Raw genomic sequence first — 18562 nt, forward strand, 5'->3', positions numbered from 1 at the left:
CGCAGCGTCCAGCCGGCACCCTAAAGAACCAGGTCACGTGGGACGCCACGTCTTGGCCGAGTGCACAACGCAGGACGCGGTGAGTGCACGGCCGCCTGGGATATCAGCGCTGCATAGAGCCAGCCAGGAAGGGTTAGACCGGAGTACTGCAAGCGACAAAGAGACTGTAAGTACTGGAGTTCAGTCTCCAAACTTGCCACCTACCTCTGTATGTCCTAAACGGACAAAGGGACACTAGCACTATCACCGCTCCAAATAGGCCGGTATTTATTGCATTATCATTGACTTCATCCCTGCACCTGGGTGGAACAGAACTTATATTGGGACAATTACCGTGTCATTACATTACATTGTCGGCAATCCCATATTCATCCTTAGAGTCTGGTGTCAGTGAATATTGTCAGTGAACTATTTCAGTGAATACTGTCAGTGCATATATATTTTATTTATGTTTTAATGATTTTTAGGGGATGTTCTTAATATTATTAATAAATATCTGTACCACATTTATCTAGTGATCCCTTGTGTGAGTGCCCCCTCAATCTTCTACATATTTCTTTATTCTTTGAGTCCTGAGGGTAGGACTAGAGGGTGAGCACCTATCCGTACGTAACGAGGGTGAGCCGCTGTATATTACACCCTTTTTTCTAAGAATAGGACATGTTCTATATTTTTGCGGAACGGAAGTGCGGATCCGGAAGTGCAGATCCGCAATTCCGGATCCGAGCGGGACAAAGTCTGTCCCATAGAAATGAATGGGTCCGCAACTCCGTTCCGCAAAATGCGGAACAGAATTGCGGACGTGTGAATGGGGCCTAAGGGTTCCTTATCACCGCCAGTTAGTTAGCTACTTGTTAGGTAGTTAGCGCCCAGCCCACCGCACCGCAGTCACTGATTAGTCGCTGATTAGAGTCATTGCTGTCGCTAATCAGCACTAGTACTATATACAGGGAGTGCAGAATTATTAGGCAAGTTGTATTTTTGAGGATTAATTTTATTATTGAGCAACAACCATGTTCTCAATGAACCCAAAAAACTCATTAATATCAAAGCTGAATATTTTTGGAAGTAGTTTTTAGTTTGTTTTTAGTTTTAGCTATTTTAGGGGGATATGTATGTGTGCAAGTGACTATTACTGTGCATAATTATTAGGCAACTTAACAAAAAACAAATATATACCCATTTCAATTATTTATTTTTACCAGTGAAACCAATATAACATCTCAACATTCACAAATATACATTTCTGACATTCAAAAACAAAACAAAAACAAGTCAGTGACCAATATAGCCACCTTTCTTTGCAAGGACACTCAAAAGCCTGCCATCCATGGATTCTGTCAGTGTTTTGATCTGTTCACCATCAACATTGCGTGCAGCAGCAACCACAGCCTCCCAGACACTGTTCAGAGAGGTGTACTGTTTTCCCTCCTTGTAAATCTCACATTTGATGATGGACCACAGGTTCTCAATGGGGTTCAGATCAGGTAAACAAGGAGGCCATGTCATTAGATTTTCTTATTTTATACCCTTTCTTGCCAGCCACGCTGTGGAGTACTTGGACGCGTGTGATGGAGCATTGTCCTGCATGAAAATCATGTTTTTCTTGAAGGATGCAGACTTCTTCCTGTACCACTGCTTGAAGAAGGTGTCTTCCAGAAACTGGCAGTAGGACTGGGAGTTGAGCTTGACTCCATCCTCAACCCGAAAAGGCCCCACAAGCTCATCTTTGATGATACCAGCCCAAACCAGTACTCCACCTCCACCTTGCTGGCGTCTGAGTCGGACTGGAGCTCTCTGCCCTTTACCAATCCAGCCACGGGCCCATCCATCTGGCCCATCAAGACTCACTCTCATTTCATCAGTCCATAAAACCTTAGAAAAATCAGTCTTGAGATATTTCTTGGCCAGTCTTGACGTTTCAGCTTGTGTGTCTTGTTCAGTGGTGGTCGTCTTTCAGCCTTTCTTACCTTGGCCATGTCTCTGAGTATTGCACACCTTGTGCTTTTGGGCACTCCAGTGATGTTGCAGCTCTGAAATATGGCCAAACTGGTGGCAAGTGGCATCTTGGCAGCTGCACTCTTGACTTTTCTCAGTTCATGGGCAGTTATTTTGCGCCTTGGTTTTTCCACACGCTTCTTGCGACCCTGTTGACTATTTTGAATGAAACGCTTGATTGTTCGATGATCACGCTTCAGAAGCTTTGCAATTTTAAGAGTGCTGCATCCCTCTGCAAGATATCTCACTATTTTTGACTTTTCTGAGCCTGTCAAGTCCTTCTTTTGACCCATTTTGCCAAAGGAAAGGAAGTTGCCTAATAATTATGCACACCTAATATAGGGTGTTGATGTCATTAGACCACACCCCTTCTCATTACAGAGATGCACATCACCTAATATGCTTAATTGGTAGTAGGCTTTCGAGCCTATACAGCTTGGAGTAAGACAACATGCATAAAGAGGATGATGTGGTCAAAATACTCATTTGCCTAATAATTCTGCACGCAGTGTAGTAGTTTAGTAAGTATAGTAAGTTTTCAAGACTGATCGCAATCAGATCTATATCAGTACATTAGGGTCACCTTAGGCTCTACAAAAAACGCAGTGTTCGCCCGATCAGGCCTGATCTTGTGCGCACACTTGCGTTCAGTCCGCCCCACCACAGTGAAAGAAATTATTTTTTGTTGATCACTGCAAAAACACAGTAAAATCGCTGCGGCGCTATGAAGATCACTTTTGAGCTTTTTGAATCTTTATTAGCGATCGCAGCTTTACTTCGCAAGCACTCCTATGTCCTTTCCCCTCTTTTATTTTTTTTGCACATTTTTTGGCAGAGATTTTTTCATCCACATTGACCGATGCGAATGAAGAAATCTGTGCCGTTCATTTTTTCTTTCAGCCCAGAGGCTGAACGGAAAAAAATAATCTCATTACCCGTATGCTCAATATAAGGCCTCATGCACACGACCGTGCCGTTTTTTGTGGTCCGCAAACCACGGATCTGCAAAAAACGGAAGGCGCCCATGTTGCCTTCCGCAGTTTGCGGAACGGAACGGGTGCCGGCAATGTAAATGCCTATTCTTGTCCGCATAGCGCGGACAAGAATAGGACATGTTATATTTTTTTAGCGGGGCCGCGGAACGGAGCCACGGATGTGGACAGCACACGGAGTGCTGTCCGCATCTTTTGCGGCCCCATTGAAATTAATGGGTCCGCATCCGAGCCGCCAAAACGGTGGCTCGGATGAGGACCCAAACAACGGTCGTGTGCATGAGGCCTAAGGAGAATAGCAGAAACTCCTAATGCTGGCCATACATGTAATGATTGCGGAGACCCTCAAATGCCAGGGCAGTACAAACACCCCACAAATGAACCCATTTTGGAAAGAAGACACCCCAAGGTATTCGCTGAGGGGCATATTGAGTCCATGAAAGATTGAACTCTTTGTCCCAAGTTAGCGGAAAGGGAGACTTTGTGAGAAAAAACAAAAAAAATCAATTTCCGCTAACTTGTGCCAAAAAAAAAAATCTTCTATGAACTCGCCATGCCTCTCACGGAATACCTTGGGGTGTCTTCTTTCCAAAATGGGGTCACATGTGGGGTATTTATACTGCCCTGGCATTTTAGGGGCCCTAAAGCACGAGAAGAAGTCTGGAATCCAAATGCCTAAAAAAACCCTCCTAAAAGGTACTCGTTGGACTTTCGGCCCCTTTGCGCATCTTGGCTGCAAAAAAGTGTCACTCATGTGGTATCGCCGTACTCAGGAGAAGTAGGGCAATGTGTTTTGGGGTGTATTTTTACATATACCCATGCTGGGTGAGAGAAATAACTCTGTAAATCGACAACTTTGTATAAAAAAATTGAAATAGTTGTCATTTACAGAGATATTTCTCACACACAGTATGGGTATATGTAAAAATACACCCCAAAACACATTGCCCTACTTCTTCTGAGTACGGCGATACCACATGTGTGACACTTTTTTGCAGCCTAGGTGCGCAAAGGGGCCCAAATTCCAATGAGTACTTTTAGGATTTCACAGGGCATTTTTACGCATTTGGATTCCAAACTACTTCTCACGCTTTAGGGCCTCTAAAATGCCACGGCAGTATAAATACCCCACAAGTGACCCCATTTTAGAAAGAAGACACCCCAAGGTATTCTGTGAGGGGTATGGTGAGTTAATGTAAAATGTTATTTTTTGTCACAAGTTATAGAAATGTAATTATATTTGAAAAATTTTACCAGAGAAAGTTAAAAATACACTTTTTTTGAGAAAATTGCGGTCTATTTTGATTAATATCAGAAAAACGAAAAATCTCAGCAGCAATCAAATACCACCAAAAGAAAGCTGTATTTGTGAGAAGAAAAGGAGGTAAAATTCATTTGGGTGCCAAGTTGCATGACCGAGCAATAAACCGTTAAAGTTGTGAAGTGCCGATTTGTAAAAAAAAGGGCCTGGTCGCTAGGGGGGTATAAACCTGTGGTCATTAAGTGGTTAAGAAACAATAGCAGAATTGCTGTTTTTTTCCCATGTCACAGTGTTCCATATCCCCCAAAAAGTGTTAAAAAGTTGGACAACCCCTTTACAGGATGAAATACTTGCAAGCAACTATATTACAATATGGTGTTGAGGGAAGTGTTGGATTTAAATATATATGTATATATTCCCTTACATATATGCATATATATTGGCCTTTTGCATGGGCCAGTCCAGGTGGTAGGTGTATACATAGAGATGTATGTATGCCCCCTTGTCAGCATACATCTCTATGTATATAATATATTGTAGGTGGGCTTATTGCTGACCAATATATGTTTATATATATGTATATATATATTTATGGATGTGCCCCAAGCATCTATAAGTATATATGTACAGTTAAACTGTGCCCAGAAGCTCCCATGGATGCCCCCTCCTCTGAAATGTGTCTGCTGGGTGGGGAGAGACCGACAACTGGACAATTATGTCCAGTTTCGGCCTCTTCAAAGGACAGATGATCAATAAAGATCCTCTGCCCTTTGTCGCTGCCGGAGATGGTATGCCTAACAGGGACATGAGAACAAAGAGTTCCCATGCCCCTGTGTACCGCTCACCTCCGGCGCTGTAATTACAGCGCCAGAGATGTGCGATATCTCCACAGGCGGGAGGATCAAAGGATCCCCCTGCCTGGGAGCGCGGGCTGGTGTGGTGATGTCATATCACCGCGCCAGCCCACGTGGACCTGGCTGCAGGCGTGCGTGCGCACGCCTGCAGGGCGGGAAAATGGGAGCGAGCGCAACGGGGTTTAAATACTCCAGCGGAACTGCGCTCTGCAGATCGGGACCCCCCCTGAAGGAGAGCGCATCCAGTGCTAAAGATCGGAACCTCTACCTGCCTCCCGGCCGAGCGCTGTGCTCTGCGCTCAGAGTCTACCCGGCACTCCCTAACCCCAACCAGAAGAAGAGCGCAGGCAGCACTCACAGGCTGAGCTGCATTAGAAGCACGATCTCCACCAGTCCAGAGGAGAGCAGGAGGGGAATACCGAGCAGTCGATCTGCTCCAGTGAAGAGCACAGGAAGGAGAGAGGATCGAGCAGTGTGCTGTGCTGAGTCCTGAACCCTGGATGGCTAAGTAGCACTGCCCCCTTAACCCTTCTGCCCATGTCCTTAACCCCTGTATTGCCTGCCCTGCAGAGCATTAACCCCTTCAGTGCTCTGTTCCCCTGCAAGTCCCTGCAGAGCATTAACCCCTTCAGTGCCCTGTTACCCTGCTCTGCCCTGACACTCCTGCATCAACCCTGCAAGTCCCTGCAGAGCATTAACCCCTTCAGTGCCCTGTTCCCCTGCTCTGCAAGTCCCTGAAGAGCATTAACCCCTGCATTGCCCTGTCCCTGCAGAGCATTAACCCTTGCTGCCCAGCTACAACCCTGTGTACCCTGGCCTGCAAGTATTGACCCCTGCAGTGCCACAATTGTGTTTAACCCCTTGTTACCCCGTAGGGACAGTGAGTAGCCAGGCGGGTGGGTTACCAATATTTGTGTGTATGTAAGTGTATTATTGTAATGTATAGTTAGATCCTGGGGAGGACTTGGGACTGTGTTAGCGTAATTAGGACCGTATTAGTGTGTTATTATAGTCTGTTTACTTATATTGCTGTGTGCTGCTATAAATATATATATCTATTCCATTGATATAGATATATATATATTTATAGGCAAATATTAGACTGTAACGTGTAGTGTGTTAATAAATACCTTTTATTTAAGCACAGTGTGTAGTCTTTTGTAGTAGTAAGGTGCCGCAGCAATAGCCGCAGGTAGTTCAGTGTAGAGTAAGGTAATCAGTAATATGTTTGTTGTTTATTTTAGGCATAAAATACGCCTATTTGTTAATATTAATTATTGAGATTTGCACAAATACCAATAATTAATATTCCACTTAACATATGGTAATTTAAGTAAATAAACAGTTTTTTCAGTTTATATTAAATATCAAACAATACTTACCCGAATAGCAGCACGATTACAGTAGACACGTGTAACAGCAAGCCATGTTGGCAAATCAAGCATGTTCTGTAGTGCCTCTTCATCTAGTTGCAAGTCTGTCAAATGTCCCTCACCACGCAGGGTGCTCAAATTTATTTGTTCTGGTGACAAGTTCTTGGTAAACCTTCAACGGGGAAAGGAAACAAAAAATAAAGGGGTTATCAAGGACTCGTATAAAAATGACCTCTAGCGACCAGTTGCTTCCACTTTTAGAGCTGTTTAGGGAGGGAGGGGCAGAGGGACCTCACTACACTGCTTAACTATCTGTTGTAAAGCAGGAACTTTGCTCTACAATAGATGGTAATAATGTGATCCTGCAAGTAATATACTGTCATGGCAAAAGCAGCCTGATTGGAGCGAGGAGGAGGGATGAAATTCTGCTCCCCATTTCTGTCAGGCTACTCAGTCATTGCAGCTAATCTCAAACAGGATTGAATCATTACTATCTATTGCAGACCAGGGGTCCTGCTCTATAACAGATCACAATGGAGCGATCATGCATGAGAATGCAATTATTTTTATTTAAAAACCTTTTGCACTTTTTTTTTTATTACTTTATTAAGACCCCTCTCCCCTAAGAGGCCTTGAACATGCAATTGTTGGATTGCAAGTTCAAGGCCTCTTGGGGGCGAGGGGCTTGAATAAAGTAATTAAAAAGTGAAAAAGGTTTTTAATTTTTTTTTGAATCACACTATAAAATCACGAGATTCTTATTGAAAGGGTTGTCACTAGTGTTGAGCGAACAGTTCGAGCATAGTTCGGGTCCGTACCGAATTTTGGGGTGTTCGTGACACGGACCCGAACCCGAACTTTTTCGTAAAAGTTCGGGTTCGGGTTCGTCGTTCGGCATGTATTTTGGCGCATTTTGAAAGGCTGCAAAGCAGCCAATCAACATGCATCATACTACTTGCCCTAAGATGCCATCGCAGCCATGCCTACTATTGGCAAGGCTGTGATTGGCCAAGTGCAGCATGTGACTCAGCCTCTTTATAAGCTTGTGCGCACGTCGGGACGTGCTCACTCCCGATGTGAATAGAACAGGGATAGACGCAGCTGATGCTAGGGCGAGAATAGGCAGGGATAATTGAATAACTGGAAGCAAATTTCTCTCCTCCACCTGTGATTCATCTGAACAACTGCAGCTGAGCTGCTTTTTTGATAGGGATTGGCTATTTTTAGAGTGGCCAGAGTGATTTTTCCATCCACATGTACCTGGGCTGACCGCCGGCCGCCATTTTGCGACTTGTAGTGCTGCAGCAGAAGCTGCCACAGTGTGCATTCCAAAGCTCCAAACAAGTCAGACATCTACACCTGGGATTCAGACCAATAGCGATTTAGCAGCACAGTCCAAGGCTATTTTTTTTAAAGGTTGTGCAGACCATTTTGTGGCACATGTTACTGGGCTGATAGGCGGCGGCCATCTTGGGACTAGTGCTGCAGCACAATCTCTCCCAACGTCCATTAATCACTTGTAATAGTGGTCTGTGCCATAGAAATCCTACATCAGGGACTTGGGTGTGCTTGTGTCACCCCTACTAATACCAGTCCACCTGTAATCCATACAGTGAAAAGCCATAAAGTATTCCAGTGAGGGAATTTTTTTTTATTTAAAAAAGGCCAAGTTAGTTTATCTGGCGTTCAATATACTAGATACAGTTAGGCCTGCGTTTCATACATCTGGAATTAGCAAACTAATGTGCTGGGGTTGGGAAAACATATATGTACCCATACTAGAATCTGTCAAAGAAAGCGGTACTCACATATAACAGTCATTCCATCTGTAATCCATACAGTCAAAAGACTGAAAGTATTCCAGTGAGGGAATTTTTTTTATTTAAAAAAGGCCAAGTTAGTTTATCTGGCGTTCAATATACTAGATACAGTTAGGCCTGCGTTTCATACATCTGGAATTAGCAAACTAATGTGCTGGGGTTGGGAAAACATATATGTACCCATACTAGAATCTGTCAAAGAAAGCGGTACTCACATATAACAGTCATTCCATCTGTAATCCATACAGTCAAAAGACTGAAAGTATTCCAGTGAGGGAATTTTTTTTATTTAAAAAAGGCCAAGTTAGTTTATCTGGCGTTCAATATACTAGATACAGTTAGGCCTGCGTTTCATACATCTGGAATTAGCAAACTAATGTGCTGGGGTTGGGAAAACATATATGTACCCATACTAGAATCTGTCAAAGAAAGCGGTACTCACATATAACAGTCATTCCATCTGTAATCCATACAGTCAAAAGACTGAAAGTATTCCAGTGAGGGAATTTTTTTTATTTAAAAAAGGCCAAGTTAGTTTATCTGGCGTTCAATATACTAGATACAGTTAGGCCTGCGTTTCATACATCTGGAATTAGCAAACTAATGTGCTGGGGTTGGGAAAACATATATGTACCCATACTAGAATCTGTCAAAGAAAGCGGTACTCACATATAACAGTCATTCCATCTGTAATCCATACAGTCAAAAGACTGAAAGTATTCCAGTGAGGGAATTTTTTTTTATTTAAAAAAGGCCAAGTTAGTTTATCTGGCGTTCAATATACTAGATACAGTTAGGCCTGCGTTTCATACATCTGGAATTAGCAAACTAATGTGCTGGGGTTGGGAAAACATATATGTACCCATACTAGAATCTGTCAAAGAAAGCGGTACTCACATATAACAGTCATTCCATCTGTAATCCATACAGTCAAAAGACTGAAAGTATTCCAGTGAGGGAATTTTTTTTATTTAAAAAAGGCCAAGTTAGTTTATCTGGCGTTCAATATACTAGATACAGTTAGGCCTGCGTTTCATACATCTGGAATTAGCAAACTAATGTGCTGGGGTTGGGAAAACATATATGTACCCATACTAGAATCTGTCAAAGAAAGCGGTACTCACATATAACAGTCATTCCATCTGTAATCCATACAGTCAAAAGACTGAAAGTATTCCAGTGAGGGAATTTTTTTTATTTAAAAAAGGCCAAGTTAGTTTATCTGGCGTTCAATATACTAGATACAGTTAGGCCTGCGTTTCATACATCTGGAATTAGCAAACTAATGTGCTGGGGTTGGGAAAACATATATGTACCCATACTAGAATCTGTCAAAGAAAGCGGTACTCACATATAACAGTCATTCCATCTGTAATCCATACAGTCAAAAGACTGAAAGTATTCCAGTGAGGGAATTTTTTTTATTTAAAAAAGGCCAAGTTAGTTTATCTGGCGTTCAATATACTAGATACAGTTAGGCCTGCGTTTCATACATCTGGAATTAGCAAACTAATGTGCTGGGGTTGGGAAAACATATATGTACCCATACTAGAATCTGTCAAAGAAAGCGGTACTCACATATAACAGTCATTCCATCTGTAATCCATACAGTCAAAAGACTGAAAGTATTCCAGTGAGGGAATTTTTTTTTATTTAAAAAAGGCCAAGTTAGTTTATCTGGCGTTCAATATACTAGATACAGTTAGGCCTGCGTTTCATACATCTGGAATTAGCAAACTAATGTGCTGGGGTTGGGAAAACATATATGTACCCATACTAGAATCTGTCAAAGAAAGCGGTACTCACATATAACAGTCATTCCATCTGTAATCCATACAGTCAAAAGACTGAAAGTATTCCAGTGAGGGGATTTTGCTTATAAAAAATAATATATTTCATTGTGGTGCGAGTTGAATCGCAACAATGAAGAAAAATACTATTAAGGGACGAGGACGCGGTCGTGGTGGTGTCCGTGGAGCCTCTGTTGCTGGTAGAGGACGTGGCCGTTCGGCCCCAGGCGCACACAGTAGGGAACGAACTCCCTCAACTAGCCGGCAGAATGTACCGCAATATCTCGTGGGGCCCAATGCCGCTCTTAGGATGGTAAGGCCTGAGCAGGTACAGGCATTAATCGATTGGGTGGCCGACAGTGCTTCCAGCACGTTCACCACATGGTCTTCCACCCAGTCTTCTGCGGAAAGCGCACAGGTGGCACCTGAAAACCAAGCCCATCAGTCTGTCACATCACCCCCAAGCATATCAGGGAAACGGTCTGAGCCACAAGTTATGCAGCAGTCTCTTCTTCTGTTTGAAGACTCTGCTTCCAGGGTTTCCCAGGGGCGTCCACCTAGCCCTTCCCCAGTGGAGGAAGACATACCATGCACTGACGCACAACCACTTATGTCTCCAGATGAAGAGGACATGGGAATACCACCACAGCAGAGTCACCGACTCTCTGATGATGACGAAACACAGGTGCCCACTGCCGCGTCTTTTTGCAGTGTGCAGACTGAACAGGAGGAGGTCAGGGAGGGAGACTGGGTGGAAGACGATGCAGAGGACGATGAGGTCTTAGACCCCACATGGACTGAAGGTCGTGGCGATGACTTTCACAGTTCAGAGGAAGAGGTAGTGGTGAGACCGAGACAACAGCGAAGCCAAAGAGGGAGCAGGGGGCCAAAGCAGACGAGCCGCCGCCCCCAGAGTTCGCCTGCTACTGGACATCGCCAACAGGGACCCAGCCCCACAAAGGCAGCTTCAAAGAGTTCCCTGGCATGGCACTTCTTTAAACAATGTCCTACCGACAAGACCCGAGTGACTTGCACGCTCTGCCATCAGAGCCTGAGGCGAGGCATTAACGTTCTGAACCTCAGCACAACCTGCATGACCAGGCATCTACATGCAAAGCATGAACTGCAGTGGGGTACACACCTTAAAAACCAGGCACTCGCTGAGGCTCCCCCTGCTCCCTCTACCGCTGCTGCCTCGGCTTCCGCCTCGAGAGGAATGTTGCCACCTGCCGAGCAGCAAACAGAGGATGTGCCACCGACACCACCACCACCGCCACCGTCAACTAGCGTCTCCACTATATCACACAGCAGCGTTCAGCTCTCAATATCTCAAACCTTAGAGAGGAAGCGCAAGTTCCCCCCGAGTCACCCTCGAGCCCTTGGCCTGAACGCCAGCATTTCTAAACTGCTGGCCTTTGAAATGCTGTCATTCCGGCTGGTGGACACAGACAGCTTCAAACAGCTGATGGCCATGGCTGTCCCGCAGTATGTGGTTCCCAGCCGCCACTACTTCTCCAAGACAGCCGTGCCTTCCCTGCACATGCAAGTGTCCGATAAAATCAAGTGTGCACTGCGCAACGCCATTTGTGGCAAGGTCCACCTAACCACAGATACGTGGACCAGTAAGCACGGCCAGGGACGCTATATCTCACTAACTGCACACTGGATGAATGTAGTGGCGGCTGGGCCCCCGGCGGACAGTTCCTTGGCGCACGTCCTTCCGCCCCCTAGGATCGCAGGGCATCATTCTCTGCCTCCTGTAGCCTCCTCCTCCTACTCGGCTTCCTCCTCCACTGCTTCCACCAGCTCATCCGGTCAGCCACACACCTTCACCACCAACTTCAGCACAGCCCGGGGTAAACGTCAGCAGGCCATTCTGAAACTCATATGTTTGGGGGACAGGCCCCACAGCGCAAAGGAGTTGTGGCGGGGTATTGAACAACAGACCGACGAGTGGTTTCTGCCGGTGGGCCTCAAGCCAGGCCTGGTGGTATGCGATAATGGGCGAAATCTCGTGGCAGCTCTGGGACTAGCCGGTTTGACGCACATCCCTTGCCTGGCGCATGTGCTGAACTTGGTGGTGCAGAGGTTCATTCACCACTACCCCAACATGTCAGAGCTGCTGCATAAAGTGCGGGCCGTCTGTGCGCGCTTCCGCCGTTCACATCCTGCCGCTGCTCGCCTGTCTGCGCTACAGCGGAACTTCGGCCTTCCCGCTCACCGCCTCATATGCGACGTGCCCACCCGGTGGAACTCCACCTTGCACATGCTGGAGAGACTGTGCGAGCAGCAGCAGGCCATAGTGGAGTTTCAGCTGCAGCACGCTCGCGTCAGTCGTACTGCCGAACAGCACCACTTCACCACCAATGATTGGGCCTCCATGCGAGACCTGTGTGCCCTGCTGCGCTGTTTCGAGTACTCCACCAACATGGCCAGTGGCGATGACACTGTTATCAGCGTTACAATACCACTTCTATGTCTCCTTGAGAAAACACTTAGGGCAATGATGTTAGAGGAGGTGGCCCAGGTGGAGGAGGAGGAGGAGGATGAGGGCTCGTTTCTAACACTTTCGGGCCAGTCTGTTCGAAGTGGCTCAGAGGGAGGTTTGTTTAAGCAGCAGAGGACAGGTTCACAAGTCGCCAGCCAAGGCACTGTACTGGAGGACGAGGAGGATGAGGAGGAGGAGGTGGAGGGGGACGAGGATGACGCAAGTTCACAGCGGGGTGGCAGCCCAGGCCCATCACTGGTGCGTGGCTGGGGGGATACGGTGGACGATGACGATACGCCTCCCACAGAGGACAGCTTGTCCTTACCCATGGGTAGCCTGGCCCACATGAGCGAATATATGCTCCAATGCCTGCGCAACGACAGCAGAGTTGCCCACGTTTTAACGTGTGCAGACTACTGGGTGGCCACCCTGCTGGATCCCCGGTATAAAGACAATGTGCCCACTTTAATTCCTGAACTGGAGCGCGACCGTAAGATGCGCGAGTACAAGCGCACGCTGATAGAGGCGCTCTTGAGAGCATTCCCACATGTCACAGGGGAACAGGTGGAAGGTGAAGGCAGAGGAGTGGCAAGAGGTCGCCAACGCAGCTGTGTCACGGCCAGCTCATCTGAGGGCAGGGTTAGCATGGCAGAAATGTGGAAAAGTTTTGTCTCCACGCCACAGCTATCTGCACCGACACCTGATACGGAACGTGTTAGCAGGAGGCAGCATTTCACTAACATGGTTGAACAGTATGTCTGCACACCCCTCCACATCCTGACGGATGGTTCGGCCCCATTCAACTACTGGGTTTCGAAATTGTCCACGTGGCCAGAGTTAGCATGTTATGCCTTGGAGGTGCTTTCCTGCCCGGCGGCCAGCGTTTTATCTGAACGCGTATTCAGCACGGCAGGGGGCGTCATTACTGACAAGCGCAGCCGCCTGTCCACAGCCAACGTGGACAAGCTGACCTTCATAAAGATGAACCAGGCATGGATCCCACAGGACCTGTCCCTCCCTTGTGCAGAGTAGTCCTTATTAACTGCCTAAAACATGTCTTGTTGTGCTACGGGCCACTTCTTTATTTGATACAAATTTTATGAAACCCACAGTTGAATGAAACTCTTCTCTGTCTGGGCGCCGGGGCCTAACCAGATGAAAGTGGCCGGTTAAACTAACGGGTGACATGAAGCCATAACCTCTGCCATGCTACCTCTGTCTTCTGTCTGGGTGCTGAGGCCTAAGTCAAATAAAGCGGTCTTCTGCTGTGCTGGGGGATATGAAGCTAATCTCTGACCTCTCTCCTCTGTCTGGGTCCAAAGGCCTAAATCACTGAAAGAGGCCTTCTCCTGTGGTGTGTGATATGATGCCAGAATATGTGCTGTGGGGCCTCTCTCCTCTTCCTGGGTGCAGGGGTCAAATAAACTAAATTGTGGCCTACTCCTGTGGTGGTTGATATGATGCCTGATTCTCTGATGTGGAACCTCTCTCCTCTGTTTGGGTGAAGGGGTCAAAGTAACTAAATGGTGGCTTCTCCTGTGGTGGCTGATATGATGCCAGAATATGTGCTGTGGTGCCTCTCTCCTCTTCCTGGGTGCAGGGGTCAAAGTAACTCAATGGTGGCTTCTCCTGTGGTGGCTGATATGATGCCAGAATATGTGCTGTGGTGCCTCTCTCCTCTGTCTGGGTCCAAAGGCCTAAATCACTGAAAGAGGCCTTCTCCTGTGGTGTGTGATATGATGCCTGAATATGTGCTGTGGTGCCTCTCTCCTCTTCCTGGGTGCGGGGTCAAAGTAACTCAATGGTGGCTTCTCCTGTGGTGGCTGATATGATGCCAGAATATGTGCTGTGGTGCCTCTCTCCTCTTCCTGGGTGCGGGGGTCAAAGTAACTCAATGGTGGCTTCTCCTGTGGTGGCTGATATGATGCCAGAATATGTGCTGTGGGGCCTCTCTCCTCTTCCTGGGTGCAGGGGTCAAAGTAACTCAATGGTGGCTTCTCCTGTGGTGGCTAGTATGATGCCAGAATATGTGCTGTGGGGCCTCTCTCCTCTTCCTGGGTGCAGGGGTCAAAGTAACTCAATGGTGGCTTCTCCTGTGGTGGCTGATATGATGCCAGAATATGTGCTGTGGTGCCTCTCTCCTCTTCCTGGGTGCGGGGGTCAAAGTAACTCAATGGTGGCTTCTCCTGTGGTGGCTGATATGATGCCAGAATATGTGCTGTGGGGCCTCTCTCCTCTTCCTGGGTGCAGGGGTCAAAGTAACTCAATGGTGGCTTCTCCTGTGGTGGTTAGTATGATGCCAGAATATGTGCTGTGGGGCCTCTCTCCTCTTCCTGGGTGCAGGGGTCAAAGTAACTCAATGGTGGCTTCTCCTGTGGTGGCTGATATGATGCCAGAATATGTGCTGTGGGGCCTCTCTCCTCTTCCTGGGTGCAGGGGTCAAAGTAACTCAATGGTGGCTTCTCCTGTGGTGGCTGATATGATGCCAGAATATGTGCTGTGGTGCCTCTCTCCTCTTCCTGGTGCGGGGGTCAAAGCTAACTCACTGAAGAGGCCTTCTCCTGTGGTGTGTGATATGATGCCAGAATATGTGCTGTGGTGCCTCTCTCCTCTTCCTGGGTGCGGGGGTCAAAGTAACTCAATGGTGGCTTCTCCTGTGGTGGCTGATATGATGCCAGAATATGTGCTGTGGTGCCTCTCTCCTCTTCCTGGGTGCGGGGGTCAAAGTAACTCAATGGTGGCTTCTCCTGTGGTGGCTGATATGATGCCAGAATATGTGCTGTGGGGCCTCTCTCCTCTTCCTGGGTGCAGGGGTCAAAGTAACTCAATGGTGGCTTCTCCTGTGGTGGTTAGTATGATGCCAGAATATGTGCTGTGGGGCCTCTCTCCTCTTCCTGGGTGCAGGGGTCAAAGTAACTCAATGGTGGCTTCTCCTGTGGTGGCTGATATGATGCCAGAATATGTGCTGTGGTGCCTCTCTCCTCTTCCTGGGTGCGGGGGTCAAAGTAACTCAATGGTGGCTTCTCCTGTGGTGGCTGATATGATGCCAGAATATGTGCTGTGGGGCCTCTCTCCTCTTGCTGGGTGCAGGGGTCAAAGTAACTGAATGGTGGCTTCTCCTGTGATGATTGATATAAAGCTGATGGTTGTGCCATCTGACATGGTTGCCAGGGTCTGATTCAATGGGGGCCTACTCCTGTGGTGGGTGATCTAAATGCCTGATTCTCTGCTGTGAAACCTCTCTCCTCCGTCTGGGTGTAGGGGTCAAAGTCTTTCAAAGTCGCCTTCTCCTGTGCTGATTGATATGAAGCTGATGGTTGTGCCATCTGACATGGTTGCCGGGGTCCCATTAAATTGTGGCCTACTCCTGTGGTGGTTGATATGATGCCTGATTCTCTGATGTGGAACCTCTCTCCTCTGTTTGGGTGAAGGGGTCAAAGTAACTAAATGGTGGCTTCTCCTGTGGTGGCTGATATGATGCCAGAATATGTGCTGTGGGGCCTCTCTCCTCTTCCTGGGTGCAGGGGTCAAAGTAACTCAATGGTGGCTTCTCCTGTGGTGGCTGATATGATGCCAGAATATGTGCTGTGGTGCCTCTCTCCTCTTCCTGGGTGCGGGGGTCAAAGTAACTCAATGGTGGCTTCTCCTGTGGTGGCTGATATGATGCCAGAATATGTGCTGTGGTGCCTCTCTCCTCTTCCTGGGTGCGGGGGTCAAAGTAACTCAATGGTGGCTTCTCCTGTGGTGGCTGATATGATGCCAGAATATGTGCTGTGGTGCCTCTCTCCTCTTCCTGGGTGCAGGGGTCAAAGTAACTAAATGGTGGCTTCTCCTGTGGTGGTTGATATGATGCCTGATTCTCTGCTGTGAAACCTCTCTCCTCCATCTGGGTGTAGGGGTCAAAGTCTTTCAAAGTCGCCTTCTCCTGTGCTGATTGATATAAAGCTGATGGTTGTGCCATCTGACATGGTTGCCAGGGTCTGATTCAATGGGGGCCTACTCCTGTGGTGGGTGATCTAAATGCCTGATTCTCTGCTGTGAAACCTCTCTCCTCCGTCTGGGTGTAGGGGTCAAAGTCTTTCAAAGTCGCCTTCTCCTGTGCTGATTGATATGAAGCTGATGGTTGTGCCATCTGACATGGTTGCCGGGGTCCCATTAAATTGGGGCCTACTCCTGTGGTGGGTGATCTAAATGCCTGATTCTCTGCTTTGAAACCTCTCTCCTCCGTCCGGGTGTAGGGGTCAAAGTCTGTCAAAGTCGCCTTCTCCTGTGCTGATTGATATAAAGCTTATGCTTGTGCCATCTGACATGGTTGCCGGGGTCTGATTCAATGGTGGCCTACTCCTGTGGTGGGTGATCTAAATGCCTGATTCTCTGCTGTGTAACCTCTCTCCTCCGTCTGGGTGTAGGGGTCAAAGTAACTAAATGGTGGCCTACTCCTGTGGTGGGTGATATGATGCCTGGTTCTCTGCTGTGGGACCTCTCTCCTTTGTCTGGGTGCTGTGGTCAAAATAATAGTAAGTGACCTTCTCCATTGGTGGGTGACTTGAAGCCTGATTCTGTGCTATGGGACCTCACTCCAATTAATATTGTTTAATTTTTATTTATTTTATGTTAACTCATCATTTCCCTATCTACATTTGTTTGCAGGGGATTTAACTACATTTTGCTGCCTTTTGCAGCCCTCTAGCCCTTTCCGGGTGTGTTTTACAGCCTTTTTAGTGCCCAAAAGTTCGGGTCCCCATTGACTTCTATGGGGTTCGGGTTCGGGATGAAGTTCGGGTCGAGTTCGGATCCCGAACCCGAACATTTTTCGAAAGTTCGGCCGAACTCGTCGAACCCGAACATCCAGGTGTTCGCTCAACTCTAGTTGTCACATGAAAAATATTTACAGTGTTCAAACCAGCTCCTGGATCTGCATAATTTAGCAATTGCTGTAATTAAAAAATGTAGTATAGCCACTGATTTATTCAATTAAATCTATCTTTATAGCACCACTTGCTGTTTGCTCGTTTTAATTTCTCTATCAACCTCACTAAAGCCTTTATGCACACATCCACCTTATGCACACAGTACAGTGTATTACTGTACTGTGGCGGCAGCAGGAAGCGCACGGCGTCATAGCAACCATGACGCCGTGCACTCCTGCACTCAGTAGAAATCCAGGCAGGTATCACACGGTCCATGTTACACGGACGCAGGGCTTTTTTCTGGCGGAATGCACCGGAACGGCGTTCGCCACCTTTTGACATCGCAGGCTGCGATGTATCAGCGGGGAGGGACTGGGAGGAGGAGCTGGGGGCCGATGCGTTCACTGTGCTCCGGCCCCCAGCTCCAGTAGAGACTTATAAAATGTGTAATTAAATGAATAATGATTCCTGCTGCCCCTCAGTAAGATAACTTTCAATATATTGTACTCACAGCCGGCTACTGTTATCGTAATGCAGGCGGCCGGGCATGAATAAAGTAGGCGGCGCACGCACTATATTACCTATTCTAATATATATCACCACATTACCCATTTATCTTATTTACTCTACACATAAGAAACACCACTCATCCCAACACCACATTTGCCCCACCCCCAAACGGACTTTCACATGCCATCTCTCTCATTGAAATTGGTTCAGCATCGAAATAGTTAACAACCACTTATTCACTTAATTGAAGACACATGGGACCAATCAAAAGAGATAACCTTTAATTAAAGGAGGGGGATAAAAAAGGCGCCAATCTAACTAGCGGGTCACCACTGAGGAAGGCGTCAACTAAGACTCCGAAATGCGTCTGGTGAAAGACCCGCTTACAGAGGACACCGACCACCATTAGGAATCGCTTCCCTATCATCTTTCCAGCCGGCATATCCCTCACTATAGGATTCACTCACAACAGTCCTGAATCACGTCGGACGCCGCTCATCTCGGACCACGTGGGACGCCGATCACACATCACGTGAGACTCCAAGACCACATGGGACATCAGAGTC

The 18562-nt window shown here is 47.2% G+C and overlaps 1 protein-coding gene across 1 annotated transcript in view; it reads right to left on the bottom strand.

The window, feature by feature from the left end:
* Positions 1-6649, bottom strand: part of UHRF1BP1 (UHRF1 binding protein 1) — a 944367-nt gene extending 937718 nt beyond the window's left edge. Inside the window, exon 1 of the mRNA XM_040424154.1 lies at positions 6488-6649. Coding sequence (XP_040280088.1) covers positions 6488-6550 — 63 coding nt within the window. The 5' untranslated portion in view covers positions 6551-6649. The remainder of the gene's footprint in view (positions 1-6487) is intronic.
* Between the last annotated feature and the right edge of the window lie 11913 nt (positions 6650-18562).

The sequence above is a fragment of the Bufo bufo genome, chromosome 3 (assembly GCF_905171765.1).
Source record: "Bufo bufo chromosome 3, aBufBuf1.1, whole genome shotgun sequence".
Classification (NCBI taxonomy): Eukaryota; Metazoa; Chordata; class Amphibia; order Anura; family Bufonidae; genus Bufo; species Bufo bufo.